The sequence below is a fragment of the Anguilla anguilla genome, chromosome 2 (genome assembly GCF_013347855.1).
Source record: "Anguilla anguilla isolate fAngAng1 chromosome 2, fAngAng1.pri, whole genome shotgun sequence".
Lineage (NCBI taxonomy): Eukaryota > Metazoa > Chordata > Actinopteri > Anguilliformes > Anguillidae > Anguilla > Anguilla anguilla.
Genome location: NC_049202.1, coordinates 47,807,950 through 47,831,357, shown reverse-complemented (window position 1 = coordinate 47,831,357; position 23,408 = coordinate 47,807,950). Strand labels below are relative to the sequence as shown.

The 23,408-nt window shown below is 39.3% G+C and overlaps 3 protein-coding genes and 1 long non-coding RNA gene across 4 annotated transcripts in view; 3 read left to right on the top strand and 1 right to left on the bottom strand.

The window, feature by feature from the left end:
- LOC118220901 (unconventional myosin-XV-like) overlaps positions 1 to 7,779 on the top strand; it is a 47,929-nt gene extending 40,150 nt beyond the window's left edge. Inside the window, exons 48-65 of the mRNA XM_035405345.1 lie at positions 70 to 181; positions 374 to 448; positions 813 to 1,018; positions 2,447 to 2,589; positions 2,682 to 2,754; positions 2,893 to 2,965; positions 3,236 to 3,309; positions 3,491 to 3,573; positions 3,683 to 3,813; positions 4,190 to 4,284; positions 4,375 to 4,452; positions 4,578 to 4,674; positions 4,908 to 5,068; positions 5,382 to 5,515; positions 5,857 to 5,990; positions 6,352 to 6,485; positions 6,851 to 6,991; positions 7,607 to 7,779. Coding sequence (XP_035261236.1) covers positions 70 to 181; positions 374 to 448; positions 813 to 1,018; positions 2,447 to 2,589; positions 2,682 to 2,754; positions 2,893 to 2,965; positions 3,236 to 3,309; positions 3,491 to 3,573; positions 3,683 to 3,813; positions 4,190 to 4,284; positions 4,375 to 4,452; positions 4,578 to 4,674; positions 4,908 to 5,068; positions 5,382 to 5,515; positions 5,857 to 5,990; positions 6,352 to 6,485; positions 6,851 to 6,991; positions 7,607 to 7,708 — 2,046 coding nt within the window. The 3' untranslated portion in view covers positions 7,709 to 7,779. The remainder of the gene's footprint in view (positions 1 to 69; positions 182 to 373; positions 449 to 812; positions 1,019 to 2,446; positions 2,590 to 2,681; positions 2,755 to 2,892; positions 2,966 to 3,235; positions 3,310 to 3,490; positions 3,574 to 3,682; positions 3,814 to 4,189; positions 4,285 to 4,374; positions 4,453 to 4,577; positions 4,675 to 4,907; positions 5,069 to 5,381; positions 5,516 to 5,856; positions 5,991 to 6,351; positions 6,486 to 6,850; positions 6,992 to 7,606) is intronic.
- On the bottom strand, positions 2,971 to 6,956 carry LOC118220903. Its single transcript, XR_004764031.1, has 4 exons — positions 6,833 to 6,956; positions 6,322 to 6,528; positions 4,532 to 4,751; positions 2,971 to 4,431 (listed from the first exon to the last, which is right to left on the bottom strand). It is a non-coding gene; the product is annotated as an uncharacterized LOC118220903 (long non-coding RNA).
- Positions 7,780 to 9,481: 1,702 nt separating the features above from the next.
- alkbh5 (alkB homolog 5, RNA demethylase) lies at positions 9,482 to 16,898 on the top strand. The gene is made up of 4 exons (XM_035405346.1): positions 9,482 to 11,025; positions 11,497 to 11,577; positions 12,816 to 12,950; positions 13,705 to 16,898. The coding sequence occupies exons 1-4, from the start codon at positions 10,310 to 10,312 to the stop codon at positions 13,880 to 13,882; spliced, it is 1,110 nt and encodes a 369-aa protein (XP_035261237.1). The 5' UTR covers positions 9,482 to 10,309; the 3' UTR covers positions 13,883 to 16,898.
- A 2,570-nt stretch (positions 16,899 to 19,468) lies between these two features.
- LOC118220931 (lethal(2) giant larvae protein homolog 1-like) overlaps positions 19,469 to 23,408 on the top strand; it is a 57,399-nt gene continuing 53,459 nt past the window's right edge. Inside the window, exons 1-2 of the mRNA XM_035405403.1 lie at positions 19,469 to 19,705; positions 21,973 to 22,070. Of these exons, the coding sequence (XP_035261294.1) occupies positions 19,625 to 19,705; positions 21,973 to 22,070 (179 nt within the window). The 5' untranslated portion in view covers positions 19,469 to 19,624. The remainder of the gene's footprint in view (positions 19,706 to 21,972; positions 22,071 to 23,408) is intronic.

Here is a 23,408-nt window from a genome sequence, read left to right as displayed (position 1 = left end):
GAGAATTGTAGCTTTTATGCTGGGGGTACTGCGGATGGTCAAACAAAACTATCCTGTCTACTGCCATAGGATTCAGACTATGTGGTTGCAGTACGAAATTATATCACAGATGACAGGACTCTTCTGAGCTTCCATAAGGGCGACATCATCAGACTGCAGATTATGGAGGGCCTCCAAGAAGGTGAGATCCACTTGATCTCAGGGAGTTTCTATTGCTTCCTTCTCTTGTAAATATTTTGTGGAGTTCTGCCTTGAAAATTAAATTCTGGAGAGATTTTGATGCCTCAGATTAACTGGACAGCGGAGTGTGGTGCTCTGACCCTCACTATGCAAGATCAGGGCCAGGTCCTCTAACTCTGTGGCTATTTTACAGGCCACTACTATGGCTGCATTGTAAGAAAGAAGGTGATCTTCCTGGAGGAATTAAAAAAAGATACACCTGACTTTGGTGGGTCTGTGTGGGTTGTTTGCATGGACTGGTTGACTTATTTAGATATATTGAAAGACTTTACCATGAATTACATTTTGCATTTGCGATTAAATTCAAAGCAATAGATAACTTTCAGTGCTGCAGAATGTGAATTTTACAGCTTGCAGTGGTAATGCTTTTCTGAATGAATGACTAAACTTCTGTCTGCAAAAGGATGGGTTTGTATTCCTGCCTGAGCATCCTTTGTTTGAATTACTTATGCAGACTCTCATTTTTCTTCTTTATTCTTAACTAATATTAAAGAATTGGAAAGTAAGTCTATTTTATTGGACACCAGTTCTCATTGTCTGCGCATTTCACGTTTGTTGTTCGATACACAAAGGCTGGAAGTTTGGGGCGATCCACGGCCGCTCAGGGATCTTTCCCGCGGAGTTTGTCCAGCCCGTAGCTGCTCCAGACTTCATCAGCTTGCCCACGAACAGGAAAGAAGAGCCCAGGAACAAGCAGGGCCGGGTGGCTGCATCTGCAGCCGTGGCTGTGGCTGTGGGTTCAGCCATGGCGGCCCATGAGCTGGATCGTACCATTGAGGTACTTAGCCTATTCCACTCAATTTCTGCCTGAGAGCCTGCCTAATGTAAATGTAATCGCTTTATTCAACTACAACAACTAACAAACAGGCTGTCTTTAGTAAATGTGAAAGCTGTTGGTAAGTCATAAAGTGTTCCCAGTACTTAGTACTTAAAGATATATTTAAAATGCAAATATAGCCGCGTTTCCACCAAAATTACCCGGAACTTTCAGTCCCAGGAACTACTTTACCAGGAACTAAAAGGTTCCTTCAGCCAATGGTTGTCTGCGTTTCCACCGGGGTCTAAAGTACCGCGAAGATTAGGCAAATTAGCCCACTGACGTATGAAAAAGCGACGTTGTCGTCGGTACATCTGTCATATGATTTCTTCTGTAACCCCATACTACCACCGAAGTAGCCTACATTATTTTCTAATAACCGGGACAGCCCGGAGGGGTTTATTCCACTTATATACAACGGGTTACCAACAATGACTATATATGGTTACTTTTGTATTTATTGATTTTCATATATCCTCTCAAACACATTCATTATGTTTTTATGCGAACATTCGCTTTCATGTCTTGACATCCGAAGCGAATGCATTCACATTTATATGTATAACTGGCAACAACAGCAGAAAACATGCACACGTTGTAAACAATTTGCTGTTTGATTACTTTCTCGTCGTCAATTCCATATAGGCTAATCGCAAAATGACAAGAATAGAACGAAAACTCGGACTTGCGTGAAAATGTAAATTAGTAGTGGTACAGCCACCGTTTGCTTTCCTTCGAAGTTACTGCTAAGCCGAGCAGCGAAGTGTGCTGTATCACCAATGTCAATTACGCAGAACGACCGCATACCTCACATAACTGAAACAAACGTTTTGAGTCAATTACAACGGGCTAACAAAGAAAATCCGGAAGAAAATATTCAGCAACCGAATTAATCCGTTTGAATGTTTTAGTACGCAATATGCTGTCCCAGCACGAATGCTTAGCATTTTATAAAACGAATACTAAAGCAAGAAAAGAGCAGAAGAGCACACATTATAATTCCAAGACGTTGGCAGGCTATAACCAAAAGTAGGCTACTGCGCCGCATAACATACAAGTTTGATTTGAAGTTATTATGAAAATAAATTGGTTTGCCGCTGCATATTTTCAAACATGGCGGGTAATGGCGGAAAATAAATACAACACAAATGCTGCGAGTACTCGACCAATCAGAAATGTTCAGCGCTGCAAGCTCCACCCAAAAGGTTCCTGTACTTTCGGAAAGTACTACCCCCCGAGCAGGAACCTTTTGGGGGGGTAAAATAAAGCCCCAGGAACTAAATTTAGACCCTAGTTCCTGCGGTGGAAACGCGGCTTATGTAGTCCCTGGGTCATTTGTGCGACAGCATTTTATTAATATTATGATGCTATGCTATAATTGTCCTCTAGGTGGCACCCACTGGCAATGAATTCACAGATGATTATGGTGACTATAGTAGCATGGACATAGAAGAGAAGATGCTGCAAGGCAGCCAGTATAATCTAGTAGAGTTTGCCAAGAAATACTTCAGAGAGGCCCAGAGGAAGAAGAGGTCAGTCATTTTGTATGAAGGGTTACATTTGACTCATTTTTCAAATACTGTGTGAAGGAAAACAAAAGAGTGATGCACTATTATGTTTGCAGTGATTCATATAAACAGAAGTCAAAGAAAGGCAAGGATTCCAGAGAGCCATCTGACATGGTGAAATACACCAAGGTAATTTTGATAATGCAAGCAACATAAAGTTGTTCCTACATTTTATAAATTCAAACAGCTTGTAATATACTATATAACTTGCACAATGCTATACATTGTTAAGTATAGTTGTTATTTCCTGACGTGATCTTTCTACAGTCTCCAATTCAGGAGTCGTTGATAGACTTCACCGATGAAAACATGAACAAAGTGGCAGCAGACATTTTCCTGGGTGAGTGGACAGCGTAATGTTGCAAGTTTAGCATCAACTTTAATTTAAACCTGACAGTGTACAATTAGTCAATGTGAAGAAACCATAACAATATTTGGGATCATGGCCTAGAGACGCTAATTTTCCCTTGGTATTCTAAACACAGCCAAAATTAAAGCCTTGCTTGCTTTCAAAGTTGTCCTTCCTAATCTTGGTGTTTACAGAAGTGCAATGATGCATATGTCATGGTGCTCTCAGTGCTCTCATCTCTCAGTCTCTGCTCCATTACAGCTGTGATGAGGTTCATGGGAGACTCTCCTCTCAGAGGCCAGACAGAGCAAGATGCCGTCTGCACATTTCTGAAGGTACAAAGCTAATCTCTTCTCTGACATGGGCAATGCAGATCCAGAAAATGCATTTTGAAATGTGTGTCTTTGAATGAACATGATAAAATGTTCTGCTTTTCCCTATAAATATGTTGTGTAGGCTATTATTTTGCGCTGTCATGTATTATTTCATTGGTGATTACCAATACCCTTTCCACAGCTCATTGGAGAATATGGACTGATGAAGGATGAGGCTTACTGCCAGGTCCTTAAGCAGATTACCGCCAACACCAGCTCAAAAGCGTAAGATGGGATACATCCCGTACAGATTTCTGACTCAAACTGTCAGATCTTTAAGGGGCTCCAGGAAGGTTCTGGTTCCCTGATTGTTCCATATTCCCATTGTTTGCAGAGACAGCTGCCAGAGGGGCTGGAGGCTGCTGTATATTCTCACTGCATATTACCGCTGCTCTGAGGTGCTGAAGCCCTTCGTGTTCAAGTACCTGCAGGATGTCTGCAGGAGCCCAGGAGTACTCTTCCAAGGTATATGGCTCAACTGTCACCCTCAGATCCAGACCTGTTTACTATCTGTTTAACACATGAGAAATGCAATAGCAGCAGAACAGGTGTACACACACCACAATTATAAGGTCTTAAAGGATGGACAATGGCACCCTGAGGAACAAAAACTATGGTTACTCAGTTGGACATACCTAGCAATCATAAAAATCCCTTGCAAGGGTCATACACTATGTATGTATGGTTGGTATATTCATTATTGTCTTTTTGCAGAGAGACTCCAAGTTAATATAGAGCACTGATTCAATATGCACTTGAAATTATAATTGCAAGTATATGGTAGTCTTTCATAGATCAGCTTCGAGGGGCCTTTTTATTGACACATGGATTATGTTGGCAGGCATTGCTAAAGCCTGCGAACAGAACCTGAGGAAGACCTTTCAGTACGGTGGGCGGAGCGTATTCCCCAACAGTATGGAGCTGAAGGCCATGATGGTCAGTGCACTCTTGAGATTAACTGAGTCCTCAGTGCTGTACCGTTCAGTGTTCTGTGGATAACCAGCAGTGTGGTCCTGCTTCCCTTAGGCTGGCCGAAGCTCCAAGCGGCAGCTGTTCCTTCTCCCGGGAGGAATTGAGCGTCACCTTAAAATCAAAACATGTTCAGTGAGTTCCCTGAGCTCTCCAGTCAACATGCAGTGCATGATGCGGTATAAGATGTGATATATGTAAAGAATCGGTTTACCTTTCATGTTGGGGTACTGTAATGTGCTTCTGATATGTGTGTTCAGATTTCTCTTGATGTCATTGAGGAGCTGTGTTACGAGATGGCCCTGCAAAGGCTTGAAGCCATGGATGAATATGCCATTTTTGTGGTCACAACCAGAGGTAAGAGCCAATATGAGACTGCATGTTTCTCATAGCGGTGGTCAATAATTGACTAATGTATTTCCAGCAGAATTCCTCTGTGAAGAGATACAGGTTGAGAGTAATCAGTTATTTCCTAAAGAATCTAAAGAATTAGCTAGTTTCCCAATTTTTAGGCTGAGGAAAGGGGAAAAGGAAAACTAAACAAGCAACTTAATTCTCACCATTAAACTGTTATTTGTTTATATCTCAAGGTCAGAATGTCCGCCCACTAAACAAGAGGGAGTACATCCTGGATATTGCCACAGAGGCTGAACAAATCGACAGTAACTACAGCTTCTGGTTCAGAAGGGTGATCTGGTCCCAACCGTTAAAGTTTGACAATGAGCTCTGCGTCACTGTGCATTACAATCAGGTACAGTCACTTATGTAGGTGCTAGAATGCCTGGTGTGTTTGAAGCAGTAGTAGAAGCAAGACCCAAAAATAGTTTGATTGTGCTTAATTACAACATAATATTCAGAGGAATTTTTTTTTTGTTGAAAAATATGCCTGGGGTTGGACATACAACTCTGTTAAGTGACTTATCTCAAGCATCAGTAAGGTACATATGTCAACAAGCAGGTAGTCCTTTCCCTCTTTTTAAGCCAGTGTCTTGCTCAGCTGTCTCATGGCCATCAGTCAATGTGAGCTTCTATGAGTGTAACATCAATATGTATCACCTCTACAGGTGCTTCCAGACTACCTGAAGGCCCTGCTCAACGTTCTCCCCCAGGGGAAGGTCAGCGAGCAGCTGTTACAGCAGGTCTCCAAGCTGGCTGCCTTACAACACCGCGCCAAGGACAGCATTTACCTCCCTACCATGTGCGTCTGCTGAGCCATTGTACTTTCTGTCACATTGTGCAGTCAATCTGTGCCCATGGGTCTACCAATTACGTCTCTAAAAAGACTGTGTTTCAAGTTCAAAATATGTTGTAAGCTGTAGCAAGTGAACTCAATCCATAACATGGTATTCATTGAAAACATTAAACCGGCTGAATTAATCACATTGCGTTCATTGAAACGCCACAAAAATGGCTGTTTAAAGTTGTTCTGTTTAAAGTTGAAGAAAGCTTATGTATGTTGCTGATTGGGTGCGAACGAAGGCGGTCTCCTGCAGGAAGCGTTATGCTCTGTGTGTGTGTGTGTGTGTGTGTGTGTCTCAGGCGCGAGGCTCAGGACTGCATCCCTCCTCAGCTGTATGGGCAGCAGCGGCCACAGCAGTGGTTGAACATGGTGACACAGCACATGCAGCAGGTTCAGGCCCTGAGCCCTCACCAGGCCAGAGCACAGTTCCTGGGTAAAGCACAGCATTAGCTCCTCACTCTCAACAGATAATATGGTCCATTCTCTCAGGCTAAATATTCATAAGCAACAAATGTTCCATTGTGGAAAGTGGGAAAAGCTGGTGCAATAGCCTGCTTTAATTTCATTCTATTTTATTCAAAGTCGATGAGGAAATCTTGGTAATGGAAAAAGGTATTCCAGTCAGCACAGTAGATAGTGGTCTCCAATACACTGACATGATATCTTTCTAAGGATCATTTATTTTTTCATAGCCTTTTCCCACATTTGTGCATAATAGTCACATTCAGTGTTAGGAGCAGTCTTATACATGTTTCTGTAATTACCTGTAATAGTCTGTGCTTTGTCATCCTTAGGGCTGGTCAGTGCCTTCCCCATGTTTGGCTCCTCCTTCTTCTACATCCAGAGCAGCAGCAACAGCTCTATTGTGGCCCCTTGTTTACTGGCTATCAATCAGAATGGACTGAATTTCCTCAATAAAGACACCCATGTGAGTCAAACTTATTGGCTGCTGACTGGCAGTCTTTGCAAATCTAGTAGAAAAGAAAATACAATTGGAAGAGAAGTATGATTTTTTTTAAGCCCAAGACATTCATAGACTGTGCAAACTCAATTATTTCATGTACTTGCCGAGCTAAGGTTTATGATCATACAGAGATGCGGACAATTCCTACAATTTAAAATGCATTTAAATATGTGCTGTTAACAATATCCTTCAGTATACTATCCAATATCAATATAAATAGCTTTATCAGCACAACAAAAGCAAAGGTATTAAAGTCCGCTTCTCCACTGACACACAAAGTTAGTGTTTAAGGAGGGCAATGTTTGTCATACCTCCTCTGGGTTCCTTAGGAGCTTATGGTGAAGTTCCCGCTGAAGGAAGTGCAGTCCACTCGTACACAGAGGCCCTCGGCAGGGTCCAGCTTTCCATACGTTGAGATCATGCTGGGGGACCTGATGTCTCAGCGCAAAACACAGCTCCAGCTTGAGCAGGTACGGTATGGCTGAAGCCAGACAAAGACTCTGTTTGTCTGTTCATCCCCTCCTTCGGCTGACAAATAGGGACTGTACACTATCTCACAAAGGATGTTCCATTAGATATCGCAAAACACAAAACTTAGTTCATGTTTGGGCTTTCTACTGACATTCCTCCTTCTATCTGATGATTCTGTTCTCTAAATGCCCGCTGTTATCATCTGAAGATTAAAATAGTTTTCAGTTTATTGTCAGTTAACTCATTTTTTTCAATTTTACTCAGTGGTAATTTACTAGGCAGTTTTATCAATGCAGTTTACTGTAGATTAATATTCTTTTTCTCAGTTAAACTAAAACAAATATACCATAATATTATCTATAATACAGTAACAAACAGTAGAAATAGAATGTTATGACAAGGTGTGCAGAATAGATATTTAAGAATAGTACACGCAGAATACAGCACACATGAATGTTCAGCATATTTTACAGTTATAGAAGATTTGTAAAATAATGTCTTTGTGGAAGTAAGTACAGTATGTGTCTATATATTTACAGTGACTGGATGGGTTAATACTTGAGTGAGCAGGTATGTGCTGCTGTTGACAGGGATATATTGCTGTGTCTCTGCAGGGCCTGGAACTGTGTCGTGTTATTGCCATGCACATGGATAACCTGCTCTCAGTACGGGAGAAAAGACTGACTCTGCCCCCTAGCGAAATTACCCTGCTTTAAAATGGCCTCCTCCGGTAAAGGGTTGAGCCACACAAACAGCCCCCCCCCCCCCAAAAAAAAAAAAAAAAAAACTCATCATACCTATCTTACACTTCAACTACCTCTTGATGGCAGCATTTATTTTGATCATCAGATTCCTTGTGATTAGAATTTTTGTTAAAGGGTTTTCTTCATTCAATGTGCTTGTAAACTATGATTACAGTCAGTAGTAAGATTCGTCTTTAAAAAGCCTCAAGGAAATATTGCAAAATTTCTTGTGAGAATGTATTTTTCCTAATTTTAGAGTGCAAGCTATATATTTAATCTAGGTAAACTCTAAGCCTTTTTTGGTTGAATTTAAGGAAGTAAACCACATGAGCAATGTCCAGCTATGCAAGTCATAACAGCAATGAAAGCCATCTTTCCACAAAAACCCAATGTTGTAATTATGAAAAGATCCAGAGATATGTTTGCTTAGTGATGTATGTTGATTTGTACTCAGCTGTAATACTTGCATAAATATGCATACCCGTGTGGATATTTTTTTGCATGGAGAACAACAAAAAAGCAATATTTTTGTAAAACATTAAACATTTCTAAAGAAATATCTATAAGTTGTGTATCCATTTGTTACTTATGCATGCAAATAGCTGCTCTCGTGACAGATAGAGAAGCGTGAATCATTTTAGCTGAACTGGAACTTCCCCGGAGGCCATAAGAATAACTAGGTCAAAACGAGGGGATACTTGGTATTGACTCAGCTGAATAGGTGTCCAAAGGAGGAGTGGGACATAAATACACAGCAGCTGTGCAGTCAGTCTCTGCTCTACATACTTCTCTCTTTTACTGGGGCTCAAGGGGAAGTCTCCCACACTGAAGATCATTTAATCGCTGTATTCATGTTTTTTGTGTAAAGAAAGTTTATAATCACACTCAAAAACTTTTTTTTTCTTTTCTTCTTTGTAAGCATGTGTATCTACTACTGTTTTCATCAGCTAGGGTTATAGTATGACAAATGCAGTTCAAAAAAAACATTGGTGACATAGGTTAGCAAGTTATCAACAACACGGAACAAAATGGTGCTAGTTGAGATGTTACCCTATTTCCTTACTATTTAAGATTCTGAAAGCCATTATAATAATTCATTATTATCATTTAATCTGACTGGGAAGTTATGGGCCATTAGTATTACACCAGCACTTTGATCCGCAGAACATCCATACTTCTGAACTATGTAATAACACAATGCATAAAATAATCATAATTCCCCAGTGTGCAGTAAGAATCTACAGGTGCCCCATCGTTTTTGAGTAGTCAGTACTGTCACTGACAGTCAAGATAACATGTCCACGACATTCAATGGTGTGACTGGAAAAAAGGTGATGTAAAAAACCAAAACATAAGGTGTGAAAATTCCTTACATTAGTATATGTCCCATGCAGAATAATACGTACCACTATTACACAATCTAATATAGTCTTAGCCTGTTTTTACAACTAACTATAAGAATGTAGAATGTAAATTTGAACGTCACTTTATTGATATTCCTGTCATAGAAAACAACTGAAAGTATACAGCTACGAAGAGTGAAATTTAAGTAGGCACAAATTAAGGCAGCTACATCACAGAATGAAAACTCAAACCTATGACTTCTCCAAAGCACTTGATAGGGTCTGCTCTTAAATTAGTTACATTTGACTGCTGTCCGTTGCAACCAATAAAAATGCATAAAGCTGTTTGACCCCTGTTTTTTCGTTGCGATCTTCCAATCAGACCTATCAGGGGGAGGGGAAATCCTGAAAGTTAGTATGATCTGTCTCGAGGATATTCTATTTCGGCATTGTAAAACGAGCGAATTTGGATGTGGTGTTATATACGCAGGAAACGATGGTATCTTGTAGCATTTAGCTAAATACATCAATGCAAGAAAAGGACAGAATACGCCACGTGAGAAATTTGGTGTTACTTCTAATATAATATGTACGTTTCCTTCAGTTGTTGAGAAGTAGATTGCTTTGAAGATAAAAACGCTGTGGATGAATTGAGCACGCGCGGAAAGAGGAGCATGCGTGTTCGTACTGGGTTACACGAGTTTATTTTTCCTTGCTTGTTTTTTTTTATGTTGCTAGCTAGCTAAGTGCTAATGTAGTAGGTAAGAATAGCCTACAAGGGTTGAGTATCTTGTTTGTAGAATAATTTACATTTACTACATGCGTTAACAGCATTACCAAGACATAATATATTGATAATCTATACAGTAGCCAATGTTATCAACAAATTCATGTATTCAACGCAGCAAGCTAACGTAGCCAACGTCGTTATAGCTGTAAATTAGCCTACTAGCAAACATTAATTAGATGGCAGTCTTTATTGAGATTTTCTAGAGTCTTTCATGCCGGCTTCCCTATCTTTATAGACATCAAAACGGGAATACACAGCGCTAGCAGTGAACCGTGAAGCGACCCAGCTAACGTTAGCTACCTAGGCTAAGTGGCTAATATCCAGCGAGTTGGCTAACCTTAGCAGCCAAGTGTTCACCCCAACAACAAATCTGCGTAATAGAATTTTCATGTGTTTATAAAATTCTCTAAAATTCAAACATGAGAACGATGCGTCTTCTTTATGAGCTCCCTATTTAATATAAAAATGGCAGCAAGCGGCTATAAAGATCTAAGGGAGAAATTGAAGTCCATGACTCCACACAGGGACAACTACAAAAACAAAAATTCAGACCGGAGCAATGGACGCAAACGTAAATACCACGACTCGGAGGAAGACTTCAGTGACCCTGAAGAACAGCGGGAGGTGGAGGCTCGGAAAGTCAAGAGTGGCATCACACAAGTGAGCATTTTCAGCCCAGAGGAATGCTCTGTTATTGAGTCGAAAATTGATGAGGTTGTCTCAAATGGAGAGAATGGTCTATACAGAGAGCACACTGTGGACAGGGCACCCCTTCGGAATAAGTATTTCTTTGGGGAGGGTTACACTTACGGTTCTCAGTTAGAAAAGCGGGGGCCAGGACAGGAGCGATTGTACTCAAAAGGGGAGGTAGATGAAATACCAAATTGGGTACACGAGTTGGTTATCAAGAAACTGGTTGCTAGTGGAGTCGTACCTGAAGACTTTGTCAACAGCGCTGTCATCAATGACTACCAGCCTGGAGGATGCATTGTCTCTCATGTGGATCCCATTCACATTTTCGAGAGACCCATCGTATCGGTTTCGTTCTTCAGTGATTCGGCGCTGTGCTTCGGCTGCAAGTTTCAGTTCAAGCCCATCAGAGTGTCGGAGCCGGTATTGTTCCTACCTGTTCGACGCGGGAGTGTCACTGTTCTCAAGTAAGCTTACGTAACCGCAGAGACGGACGGTATTTGGCAAATATTTTAATAATACATTATGCAATAGTTTAAAAAGTAGCAGTGTTTTTCATCCACGCCACCGTGTCTATCCTGTAGTCTACGGTATTTGAGCCTTGCTCAATTTATGCTTATTTTTTTACGGCAACGAACAGTTAACATAGCAGAGGTATTGAGTAGGAATATAGCTAAACAGGCAGTCATAAAAACAGCAGCAGTACTTTTTTTGCTTGTGGTGTACCTGAAAATGTATCAGTCTGTGGAATTGTCTCAAGTGAATACAAGTGAATTAGAATGCAATTTCATGTTTTCAAGTTCTCATTAATTTGTATTTTCTCGTATAAAGCGCTCCTTCACCTGGGTTACAGGGGCTGCAGAAAGTAGGCATCCAAGGGACTTGCCTCACAGAAGTGCATGTCCTGAGCTTCACAAAGACCTGTGTTTTCATTGCAGAGGTTATGCCGCGGATGAAATTACCCACTGTATTCGACCGCAGGATATCAAGCAAAGAAGAGCTGTTATCATACTAAGAAAGTGAGTAGCTTGTAAAATATCTCATCTGAAAACAGTGTTCATGTGATCGTTGAAATGTATGTTCTTATGTCCATGTAATGGTACATTGTGCCGAATAATTCCGAAATGACTTTTAAAACTTTTTTCCTTTATGAGACATACATCCAGTAATAATATGCTAAAGTGCATGTTTGAAAGAACCCAGCCAGAACTACCTGTCTGTCAACTTGACTTTGATATAGTCTGATTGGCTTATAAGGATAAACAAATTCATTGGGTCATATGAACAGAGAAAAAGTCTGTTTTTAAAGTAGGTATGCCTACATTTTTTATGAACATCTAGTATGGTTGCTTCTGGCTAACTAATTCATTTTTGTAGTCCGTGCAAGACATTTTAAAGTCAGTTCTGAAGTGTGGCTTTATGTTGAAACCTGCTAACATTAGTGCTAACTGTATTCAACATAGTTAAGACAAATGGCATAGACAGTCAGGCTCAGGTCTGGTGGCTGCTAAATGATATTTGTTTTTGTTTATTTGTGGAATTGATGCTTGGTAAATGTTTGTTTGCCGACTAGCAATCAAGTTGGTAAGCCGGGCTTTGTTTATGGTAGTTCCCTAGTAACCCAGCTCGTGAGGCTGCTGTCAGTTACAGAAGTGGGTCTCTCTCTCACGTCACTGTTTCATTCAGGTGTTTCAAGAATGCGCTGCTTCACTTGTGCAAATGTTACCCCGTTTTATGATGAAACGATGCGTGCAATGCCATCTGTGATCTATGTTGTTGTATTTACACAACTAACCATAAAACCAAATTAAAGTTTTTAGTTTTGCCCCATTTGTGTTGATGCCAAGTTGTTGCCAGTTGTTGTGCTGTATGTATAACGGTACATTGAAAACCAGTAGCCTAAACGGTCAACAAAAAAGGGGCATTGTTTTGACAATGGGAAGACAGGCCACTACTAAATCTAATGGGATTCTTTACTTAAGGCGACTGCTTTCTTCTTATGTGGTCAACGGGGAGAAATCTGAGAAATCGCTGAGTACAAGCAAATAGTGCAAACTGATATGCAAACCCAGAAGTTCAACACCTTTACCATGTATACTTTTACGCAATTTCTATACTAAAAGCACTTTGTTTTGAGTCAATATTTCTGAAGTATTAAGCTTACTTACAGGTGAACAAACCTTACAGAGCATATTGGGCCTGACATTTAAGTGTGTGACGTGAAGTTGCTTTAATATCTCCTTTTGCTGTTTTCCAGAACAAGACCTGATGCACCACGACTGGATATGAATTTGCCTAGTAACGCCATCCTTCCCGATTCCCCTCCTGAAAGACAACAGATACTGAAGGCAAAGCGATCTCATCGAAAGGCAGACCCCGATGCAGCACATAGGTATGATTCCCAATACAGTATTCTTTCATTCACTCTGTTTTTTTTAACTTTTATTATTGTTTTGTCTCCTCTTCAAAGGTCAGAAGTTTCTCAAGTTTTCAGTCATGCAATATACATATGGAAACTATTGTTAAAAGGGTCAAGCGTAGGAGGTTTTCAGGATAAGTGGCTGACATTAATTTGCATTGCAATAGTCATACTTTAATTTTCGTAAGTCAGTAATGAAATGTATATTTATCACTACTTAAAAAATAAAAAAACTACTCGAAAACTTTGCGTAATTACCATAAATGGATAATACTTTTTAGTGGAAATAGATTATTTATGATGGAACACTCATAACCAATGAAAGAACTGTAATTGTATTAATAATTCCTGTTTATCTTGGGTACCTCTTTGATTTCATGTGATAATGGTAATATTAATGTTGGAATCAACAATTGAAATTAATTTGGTTTGCAAATCAATTCTTGAGAAATGGGGAAACAATTTTCTGCTTTTAACACGTCTTAATTCCTTTTTAGGAAATGTGTAAGTTCTAAATGCAATCATGTTAAGCTTTCAAAGAGGTGCATTTTATTTTGCATTGCTCGCATCACAAGTTAACAAAGTTTGGGGTTAAATACTGCATCTATAGAATTTCAGAATTTTTAGAATAAGATTAGAGAATAAAAGTCTATGTGGGCTCCTCCTGGAAAGTTAATGAGTAACAGGCCATGCAGTTTGAGTTGCTGAAATTGTTACATCTCTGCAGGCCACGTATTCTGGAAATGGACAAAGAGGAAAACCGCCGCTCTGTTCCGAGATATCGCCGTAGGAGTGACTCTAGCTCTGAGAACTTCTGGAGGAGGTCCCACGAGGCCACGAGGAGCTACAACGATCCCGACGATAGTCCAAACTCTGCTAGGAAAGTGAAAATGAGACGCCATTGAGGGACGTTGTCCGTTCCGGGTACCAAAGGCCCACTTGGAGATGTGTTAATAAAACCCTTCATTTGCATGCAGGCTTAGAAGTAGTTGGGTCATGTGTCAACTGTTAAGCGGGCCACCGAGTTGATTTTGTTGGTCATGGTTTTGGTGAAAATATTTGAAGGTGGGGAAGGGGGGGGGGGGGGTGGAGAGTCAATGACAATATGAGGAATGTGATTAAAGCAGCATTTATTTAGCTATGGTAAGGTGGTCAATATATGACTTTGAAATTCAGTAATTGTGAATCCAAACGTGGGAGATAGATGTGACCCCTCACTTATGTGACCTTGTTGTGCAATCTTTAATGCACACATTTGTGAATTCCAAACATAGGTGATGTCCATCGTCTTGTGCCAGGAGCCATTCTTCTCTTTAAGATATCATGGGAGCTCTGCATGTTGTTTTGTTTTGTCTGATTAAAAGTCACACAGTTCATTTAATATGAAGAGGTAGTATTTCGAATTGGAGTAATCGGTCATCTTAGAATAGGATTATATTTTTCAGTAAATGCCTTTTGCTTTAGTTTCATGGTTTAGTTTAAACAGACTTTGCATATTAGCAATATTGAGTAATACGTTTCTGAAAGAAAGATAATCAGCTACATTTTCATGTGCAGGAGAATGAAGCAAATGTTTTGGGTTTATTTAAAGCTGGTAGAACACTAAATCAACGACTGGAGACTCAAGACTGCCTGTTTCTCAACATGAATTTGCTTCTTTTTTTATTGTTCATGGCTGACATTGTGTATAACCACACAATCCAAATCTCGCCAAGCTTGTAAAATGAGAAATCATTGTTTTTTAAAAATTAAGTCTGCTCTTTCATTTTTTCAATTGATTGAGAAATAACTAATAATTAACACTAGACTTGGTGATTTTATTTGGTGGTTTTTGACAATTGGGTACATTTTTACAAATTTTTTTTTTTTGGCCCCATTAGAACAGTGTTGTGCTGTATACCTTTCTATCCCAGTGCTGAAGTGAGACCGGTGCTTCCAGCCACATACACATGTCACATGTATATACAGCAACTTTGCATGTCGGTTTGATCAGTGTTTTGTAATGATATCGGGCTTACTTTGTAGGCCAGTTCCATAAAATCCCATTCATTTCCAGTTTTACAATTACAGTATGGGTCCCCACAGCTGTCATGTCTGGAGTCATTGCTTTGGTGTTCTAGTGGCTTTAAAGAGCAGTTAAATTGATGGATTTTCCTTGTAAATAGGAGTTTTGTTGATGTGTTTATAGTTATTCTGGATATTTAAAATGGCTTCAAATAAGACATGAAGTAATAACATCAATGTATGCGTGTGCTGAGTTTCTGGAAAGAACACCTGCATAAAACCTTGACAAATGGATGTTTCTCCATATCAAATATGCAAATGCAAAGGTGCCTGGAAGTTTATTATTTTTATTATTATTTTTATTTTTGCTTTGCTTGTTTGAGGAGTTATATTGAGTTGGTGAGTTGCTTGTGTCTGTAATTGTCCCAACACACTATCTTTTTGTTTGTTTTATTTTTTTATTTTTTATTTTTTTTCCTTTGTTTGTTTTTGAATTCAGAACTCGCTATATTACCCTATAGATTGTGCTACCTGCTGAAGGGTAATGGTCTGGATGATTATAGCCAGTCTTCTTTCCAGGCCCTGCCATGTTATGACTTGTGCATTGGCTGCTCAAACGAGTTTATAGTAATGCCGTTATGATCCGTTTGTCTCCTTTATTTCATTTTGACGGCTGTGTGTAAAGGAGATGACGAGAAGCTTGCGCTGCTTGTTCAGAATTTGGTTTTTGATTGGTTTTTGGTTTTTTGGTTTTTTTTCCTCAGAGAAGATCTGAAAAGGGACACATTTGGTAATAAATTTGCACTGTTGTTCATAGTGTACTTCATCTGCTATAGAGATGGAGGGCTTTATTTGGCATTAATCTGAATGAGGCTGTCTAAACAAGGACTGAATTGAAACCCCTCTTACCCTGCTCTCATATTTCCGTGAGTTAAGTTTTTTTTTTTTTTGTTTGCTGCAGTTAAAGATCTGGAGTCTGGCCCCATCAATAATTTGACTACAAAAAAACAAGAGTCTAAGTATGTGCTTTTTTATATTGTAGATGGGAATTCTGAGCTGTTCAAAGGAATAACATGCTTGCTTGTAACAAAGATGTACAGGTCTAAAAGTTGAATTAAAGAAGGAATTGTATAAAGTGGGAAAAAAAATGTATGTACAAAATCTTTTAATTCTGTTATTGTTGTGTAAAGGCTTATTTGTATTCTATTTTTATTTTCTTGGCACTGCCTAGAGAAATTACACAGGATTGCTTTTCTTGGATTGTTCTGACATTTTACTCAACTGTTTAAAAGTGCACAGATGACCAGCTGCTCTCATGCAGTGGTAAAGCAGGAGGCAGACTACCTTTTAGTTTTTTTTTTAATTCGATGTGTTTTTATTAGATTTAATTTCAGGATAATTTTCAGCCCAAATTAAAAAAAAAAAAGAATTTACCTTTCGCTCCATCAGTACCACTCAAAGGAACAGATTTACTGCTTTTCTATTAAAGCATAGATTTTAAATGATTGAATATTTTGTAACCATTTATTTATAGCTTTAGTTATGGTGTCATTTTGAAGAACAGCAGTATTTATGTCATGGAAATACAGTATAATGTATTAAGTTTAGGTTGGCTGTCCTCTTGTTAGTGAAATCAGTTTGCCTGCAGCTGATTTTTTCCAAAAGGGTTTTTGGTGTCTGGAGTAAAAAAAATATTCCTCACTACATCTCCTCTTAAGTGTTCTGCCAGATAATCCACTTATGTATTGACAGTTAAAAACTTTACTGGCACATGGTTGGAGCAATCCATGAGAGAATGAATTTTCTTTGAGTATCTCAACAGTCTGGTTGCTGACTTTCATATTTAATTTCACATGTATACTGTAATATATTGCATTTGATTAAATAAAAGGAAAAAGAAAACCCTTTCAAAACAAATGATTTTCATGATACATTTGTGACATTTACTTTATCTCATTGTCGTGATTGAAGAAAACATTACATGTTCAAAAATGGTTACGTACAATTCCAGTTTTGTATCAGACAACTAATGTATAGTAATAGGTGATACTGTATATTTGGCAATCTAGTAACATAGTACCTTTCTTCTTTAAAACAACCAAGTTTTTCCTCATTTTATTTTTCAGTTGGGTGTACTTGTACTGCCATTTAGCAGACAGTCTATCCAGAATGCAAACAAGTGAAGATATCAGGTATTGAAGTACAGAAATTCCCAAATGGGGGAAAAGGATACTTTCAAGGAAGACGGTAAGTGCAGGTATTCATCCTATGCAGATTTGCATTGTGGTTTGTGACATGACCAGAGTTAAATTAACTGAACTGTAGTACTGCAAGGTATTTTGATTAAAAACGTTGATGACTAGAGCTTTGTTCACTGACATGTTCATATGTCACAACCTGCAGAGCCGTGCACATGATTTGCAGGATTTGCAGAAAATCGATCATGGTTGTGTGCTGCCCTGTGCAAGATTGGGGGGTGGGTGGTCACTGGTTGGTGATTTTGGGAGGTTGTAAAAATAAGTGCAGAGGGTTTGCTTCATTATATGTTGTCGTTTATCTGTGCTCATTTTCTTTGCACTCATTCTATTCATTTGAACAGAGTTCAGCTCGTATGTGAAAATACAGCTTGTGAGAAAATCCTTTGGAAGGAATGTTATTCTCAAGTCTGCAGCACTATTCCATCCCGAGTTATGAATTATTATTGTTGAATAAATATGGCCACAAGAGGGCAGAAGATTATTTTTTGAAGAATACAGGGGTGATTCCCCTGGGCATCCAGCAAGTTGTATGAATGTCGTTTGACAGTAGTCTGGCCAAACTTACTTTTTGATATGAATTTTTTAATTGTGCAGCTTTAAGATAAGATGTGTTTTATAATTACACACAGTTATGAATCAGAATTCACCAACAGTGCTGGGTAGCCTTGCATGTAACCTGATGTTATTAAAATATATATTAGTGCACTTAAAAGGAAATCTACATATTTAAGTACGTAACTCAAATCTTTCAGTTAAGCATAACAAATAATGTGGAACCTGGAATTATGTATTGTTTTCTTATAACTGGAATACTTACGTATTTACACTTCTGATTCTCAATCATCACATCAATGGAAGATTTGCCTTTCCTTATTTATTGTTAAGGTCCTTAACTTATTGAGGTTAATTTGTTGATTGAAAAGTTGATTGAAAGCTCTTTTCATTTTTCTTCTCATAAGCTTCATTTATGATGGGTGTATTTGAAAACTTTTAAGCACAGAACCAATATATAAAAGGTATTTGTTCTATATTTGGTAATTGTTGTTACCACACAGATTCACAATGGCTTGTTATGACAGATGTGGCTTGTATGAGCCTGTCTATTTGGTCATTGTGATGCATTTATTCTAAGCAACGTTTAAAATAATTTTAAATGAACTTTGCTTCTGAGTGCCTGTAAGCAGAAAGCAATGTCCATATATTCTTAGTAGTGTGCCCTTCAGTGAATCTGCATTCCTGTACTTTATCCTTAAACTTTAGCATAAACTTAAGGACTTTATCCTTATACTTAAATATTTTCAATATTTAATTTAAAAATAACTGGGTCTCTAACTTCCAGAAAACAAAGGATGGCACAGCTGTGCAGTGTCACCTCACAGCAAGAAGATCCTGGGTTTGAATCCGGCCTTTCTGTGTGGAGTTTGCATGTCCTCCCTGTGTCTGTGTGGGTTTCCTCCAGGTACTCCGGTTTCCTCCCACAGTCCAAAGACATGCATGCAGCTAATTGGAGACTATAAATTGCCCATAAGTATGAGGGCATAAGTGAATGCTGTGTGTTCCCTGCGATAGATTGGCAGCATGTCCAGGGTGTATTCCTGCCTCTTGCCCAATGCACGCTGGGATAGGCTCCAGCAGCCCCCGCAACCTTGCCCAGGATAAGCGGATATGGATGGATTGAATAGAACAAGAGTAAATGACACACAGCTGTGTCTCATATTCAACATATTGCATTTTATCACAAAATTATTAATGATTTCAAAATATGCAAGTGCATACATCATACATATACAATTTCATGTTACTATTTAATGTCATTCATATAGCAGTAGCCTGTAAATCACTTATCTCTCTTGCTCTCCCTCACACACACACACACACACACCTTACCTCTCTTGAAGACTGTCAATATTGAGGAAACCTAAATTCTTCTGGCACCTTATGTTTACCATATCTCCGTGAAACACCGTGGCCATGATGCTATGAACAGTTCACTGCTTTGTGACTGTTCTTTTTTGTATTCCAGAAACTATTTATGAAGGCGTGACCTACATTTGCAAAGGAGGAAATGGGCGTTTAGTAAGACAAGAACTACAATTCCCATGTACAATGTTTAGTGTCTACCGACCAAAAACCTTACAAATACCCTTCCCTCTTCACGCCTTGTCTCTGGTTGGAGCGTGAGGATCAGCGTTGATCTGATTGGTTCGAGTGACTGTCAGTCTCAATCGAATGTATTCATTTCTCTGGCATCTCGCTACAGCTTTGGAGAGCTGGATACAAAGAATCGGGAGCTTGCATGGATCTCATTGTCTTGCGTTGATACAAACCTGAAGGATCTGAAAACTTCCACTTTTCTGTCGTCGATACTTTTCAGCCGGCTTCAGGATGATGAAGTTTAGGTTCAGAAGACAGGGGAATGACCCTCAGAGGGAGAAACTCAAGCAGGACCTTTTTGCTTTTAATAAGGTAGGGTAAAACATCGGCAGATGAGACACCCATTTTATGCTGGAAGCAAGCGTGTAGTCTCGTGTCGCATCAGTACAATTGAATGGTGAATGTATGCTATTTAACGAATTGTATGGAGTAGTCTTTCTGCAAACTACACCCGGGTGCACATTGTACTGTTTTTGTCATAGTTTGTCAGCATTTGAGGCATTTAAAGGGCATACACTAGTGTAGCGTGGAACTTGCAAAACGAACCGTATTAACTAACGGTCCCGCGTAGCGGGCAATCAGTCAGGCTACTTCTAGCCTTAGCCACCGTTTCATACTGTAGTCAGCGATAGACGGTCCTACTGTAGATAGAAACGTGTGATTTAATGTATGATAATGATCAAAGTATTGACATTGTATATAGTCAGCTGACGTATAAAGCACATTTTATGTGTGTTAAGTTTTTGTCAATGAAATCCTTAGGCATTTTCTATGTCTTCATCCTTTCATTTGCTATCACATTTAAATTTCTTGATTTTAAAAATTATGCTGTGTTCTTATTAAGTAGCTGTAAGGAGTCGCCGCGCTAATGAAAACATAATCGTAAATAGGCTATAGTTACACGCTTGTAAATGTTGACAAGTTATATTTTAGTTCGTGGAGTATATTCATTACTGCTGTTTATATACGTATAATTGATGATGACTGATGTGCTTTTCATTTGTCATTTGTGTTCAATGTGATGTGCGATATCATTCTTGGTGGTTGATTCTAATTTCGAAACGTATCACCGGTTTAACTATTTAGATTTACAGATGGCTTTTTGTACCGTTGGGTTAACGATCGAGGAACATGTATATGGCGACGCTAATTCATTAACTGAAAATAATAAGTACATTTTTGAAGGAGGTGAAGACATTGGAATTAAATGTGAAAATTTGTAGTTTTTAAAAATCTTTTTAGAAAAAGATCTGTTTCTCACTTCCCAAATGGTTTACTTAAACCATTTGGGAATGGTTAAAGTAAAATTTGCTTTCAATTGCTTGTGCGCGCCGATGCCTTGTTAATGACAAGCTTTTGGAAAGTGAACGTAACTCCTCCCTTTGCATAAGCTATTTACTCTTGCCAACTTTAAAAACGAAGTTCCAGCAAAAAGGTTGACATGTTTTAATTACAGCATTGTAATTCATTAAGGAACCTTGACTGAGGTGGCAGGTGAAAGAGAAAGTTCCCTCGGCGTCATGCATTTTTAATAATGTGGACAACAGTGTAGTGGAACAAGTGTGTGAAGTGTGTGCCATTGTGTCCCAGAGGCGCTTAGTATGACTCTCTGCGTCCTCACCCTGGCCCAACTTAAGTGAGGTTTGGAAGCTGAAGTAAAAGGGCTGAGGTGCCTCATTATGCGCCCATAGGCCCTGAATACTCCAGCACATAATACGAATGATGACTTCTATCTCTCTGACAAATAATGTATAAGAGCAACATCTGCTTTGTGGCACCAGATCAGTCCAGTGTGCGTGTGTGCTTGTGTGTGTGTGTGTGTGATATGAGTGAGTTTCTCTGCATATTTATTGCCATATTCTAGCCCCTTAATTGTTTTCATTTTGCCCGATTTGTGCAAATAAATTTCACTTTGATTTATCATCATGCATTATCATGTGGTAATGTTTGATGGTAGAATTTGAGGATGTCATATTGCAGGAGCATTGGCACACTGTGTGAAATGCGTGAGTTGTCTGATAACCAGAGTCATCCCCACAACTGCCACTCACCCATGGACCTAGGAGCTTCTTCTAGGGGTCATCCACCCAGCTCTCAGAACATGGATGAATTTGCATGGATGGTAGTTATTAGGTTGCACTGTTTTGCCATTAGACATTTACTGATGTTGTTTTTGTTAACAGTGTTGGATAAGTCCTTCTAATAGCCTTCCCAATAGGTAATATATCTGCCTTCAAATATGGATCTGCCTTATGCTGTACTGTCACTTGTATTAAATGCACCACTATTGAAATTTTTCCCATGCAGAAATAATACAGATCTTAAAATTAAAATGATTAGAATTGAACTGTGGCTTACAGCAGCCGCTTGTATGTTGTGCTAAATAAACGTAGTAAAAAAAAAAAGGCATATAGTGTTGAATACTGAAGCTGTCAGTGTACCTAGGCAGGACAATTGTGGGCAAACAGAATAGGCATGTCTGTGATAAGAGGGACCTTTTCTCAAGACTGTCATGCTTGGATATAGCAAGTGTCTAGGTGATGAAAATGGGTATTTTACGTCCATATCCTTTTTTCCAGACTGTTGAACATGGATTTCCTAATCAGCCCAGTGCCTTCGCTTATGACCCCAAACTGCGACTTATGGCCATTGGCACTAAATCTGGAGCAGTCAAAATGTATCCTTTGTTCATTATAGACCAGTGTCATGCTGTCAGCAAGGTAAGACTATTGCTTATGTGTAGGACGAATGATACAAGGATGCCAAATGTGTGTGTGTTAGTTTTGTTTTGTTTTTTTGTATTCAAAGCAAGCTGATTTGTAATGTGTTGGGTAATCTCCATTTTTGCTTTCCCTGTGATGACATTTGTGTGTCTGCTTACTATGGCGGGGTTGATGGCACCACCATACAAAACAGCATATCCCTGCTATACTCATGATATTATAAATATTTTGTTGTACATGAGAAAATGTTACTGTCTCCCACAGTTTATTAGCCATTGACTTGAATCATTAGTGGTTGGAAAGGCCCATGGTCGCAGTGAATGTTCAAATGCTTCCAGGCGTTCTCTGCTAAGTAGCAGAAGGTTAGCGATGTCTCCCCAGAGTTGTTCTGGAAAGCTGCTGCCACAGATATGCCATTACCATAGAAACTGAATTGGGCAGAGTGAAACATTCTAACTCATGCTGTGCCTATTCTTGTTTTCATTCTTTCAACGTGGTAGCGGTTTGCAGCTTGGAAACACTTGCCTAAGTAGTATTTGTGCAATATTTCTGTAACACCAGGGAGTCCTCAAGAATTTTAGTTCATGTGTATTTATCTGATGACAGGCTGATCTGTCTATGGGATTCTTGTCAAATATGGGATTCTTGTCAAAATATTGAGTTTTCTATAAGCTACATTTTAGCCTTTTATTAATTCAAATAACTTTACATTTCGAACAATGCGACAGTTAATATAAATAAAGCACACTCTGTTAAACAGTATGTTTTCTCAAGAGCAAGATAAAATCATGCACCGGGAAGAAATGACGTGTGTAATGAGAAATTCCTTGTCTGGCCACTCCACCACATGTGCCCTTCAACACGCTGCAATGTACTGCACTCACCCAGAACTGCCCTGTCTAATCATCACTGGCTATTGGAGAGGAGGCGGACATCACTGGCTATTGGAGTTTCCTGTTGGAGGTTGAAATGAACTACAGGTGGCTCAGTGCTTAAAGCTCTGGAGACATGCTTTACTTTCGGTGTTGAGTGGCTGCACTGTGTGACTCATCTATGTGTGCGGAGGGAGGAGGTGGAGGAGGGAGGGCGGCAGGACGAAAGTGAAAAGAGAGAGAGAGAGAGAGAGAGGAAACAAGATCCAAGGTGAGGACAGGTTGTCAGACAGTACCCGCTGGGCACTCTCTGTTTCTCCTCGTGGTCTCGTACCTGTTCAGAGGCCCGCAGTCATCTGCCTGCCTGTACGTTGTTTAGCGTGTGCATCAGTACAGAGTGCAGAGCAGCGGTGTGGGTCT

What these genes read in the sequence shown, in the direction of transcription:
- alkbh5 (XM_035405346.1), top strand. Translation starts at nt 10,310, where the DNA reads ATGAGCTCCCTATTTAATATAAAAATGGCAGCAAGCGGCTATAAAGAT. An exon ending in GGGAGTGTCACTGTTCTCAA is followed by an intron (nt 11,026 to 11,496) that starts GTAAGCTTACGT and finishes TTTTCATTGCAG; the next exon opens with AGGTTATGCCGCGGATGAAA. An exon ending in GCTGTTATCATACTAAGAAA is followed by an intron (nt 11,578 to 12,815) that starts GTGAGTAGCTTG and finishes GCTGTTTTCCAG; the next exon opens with AACAAGACCTGATGCACCAC.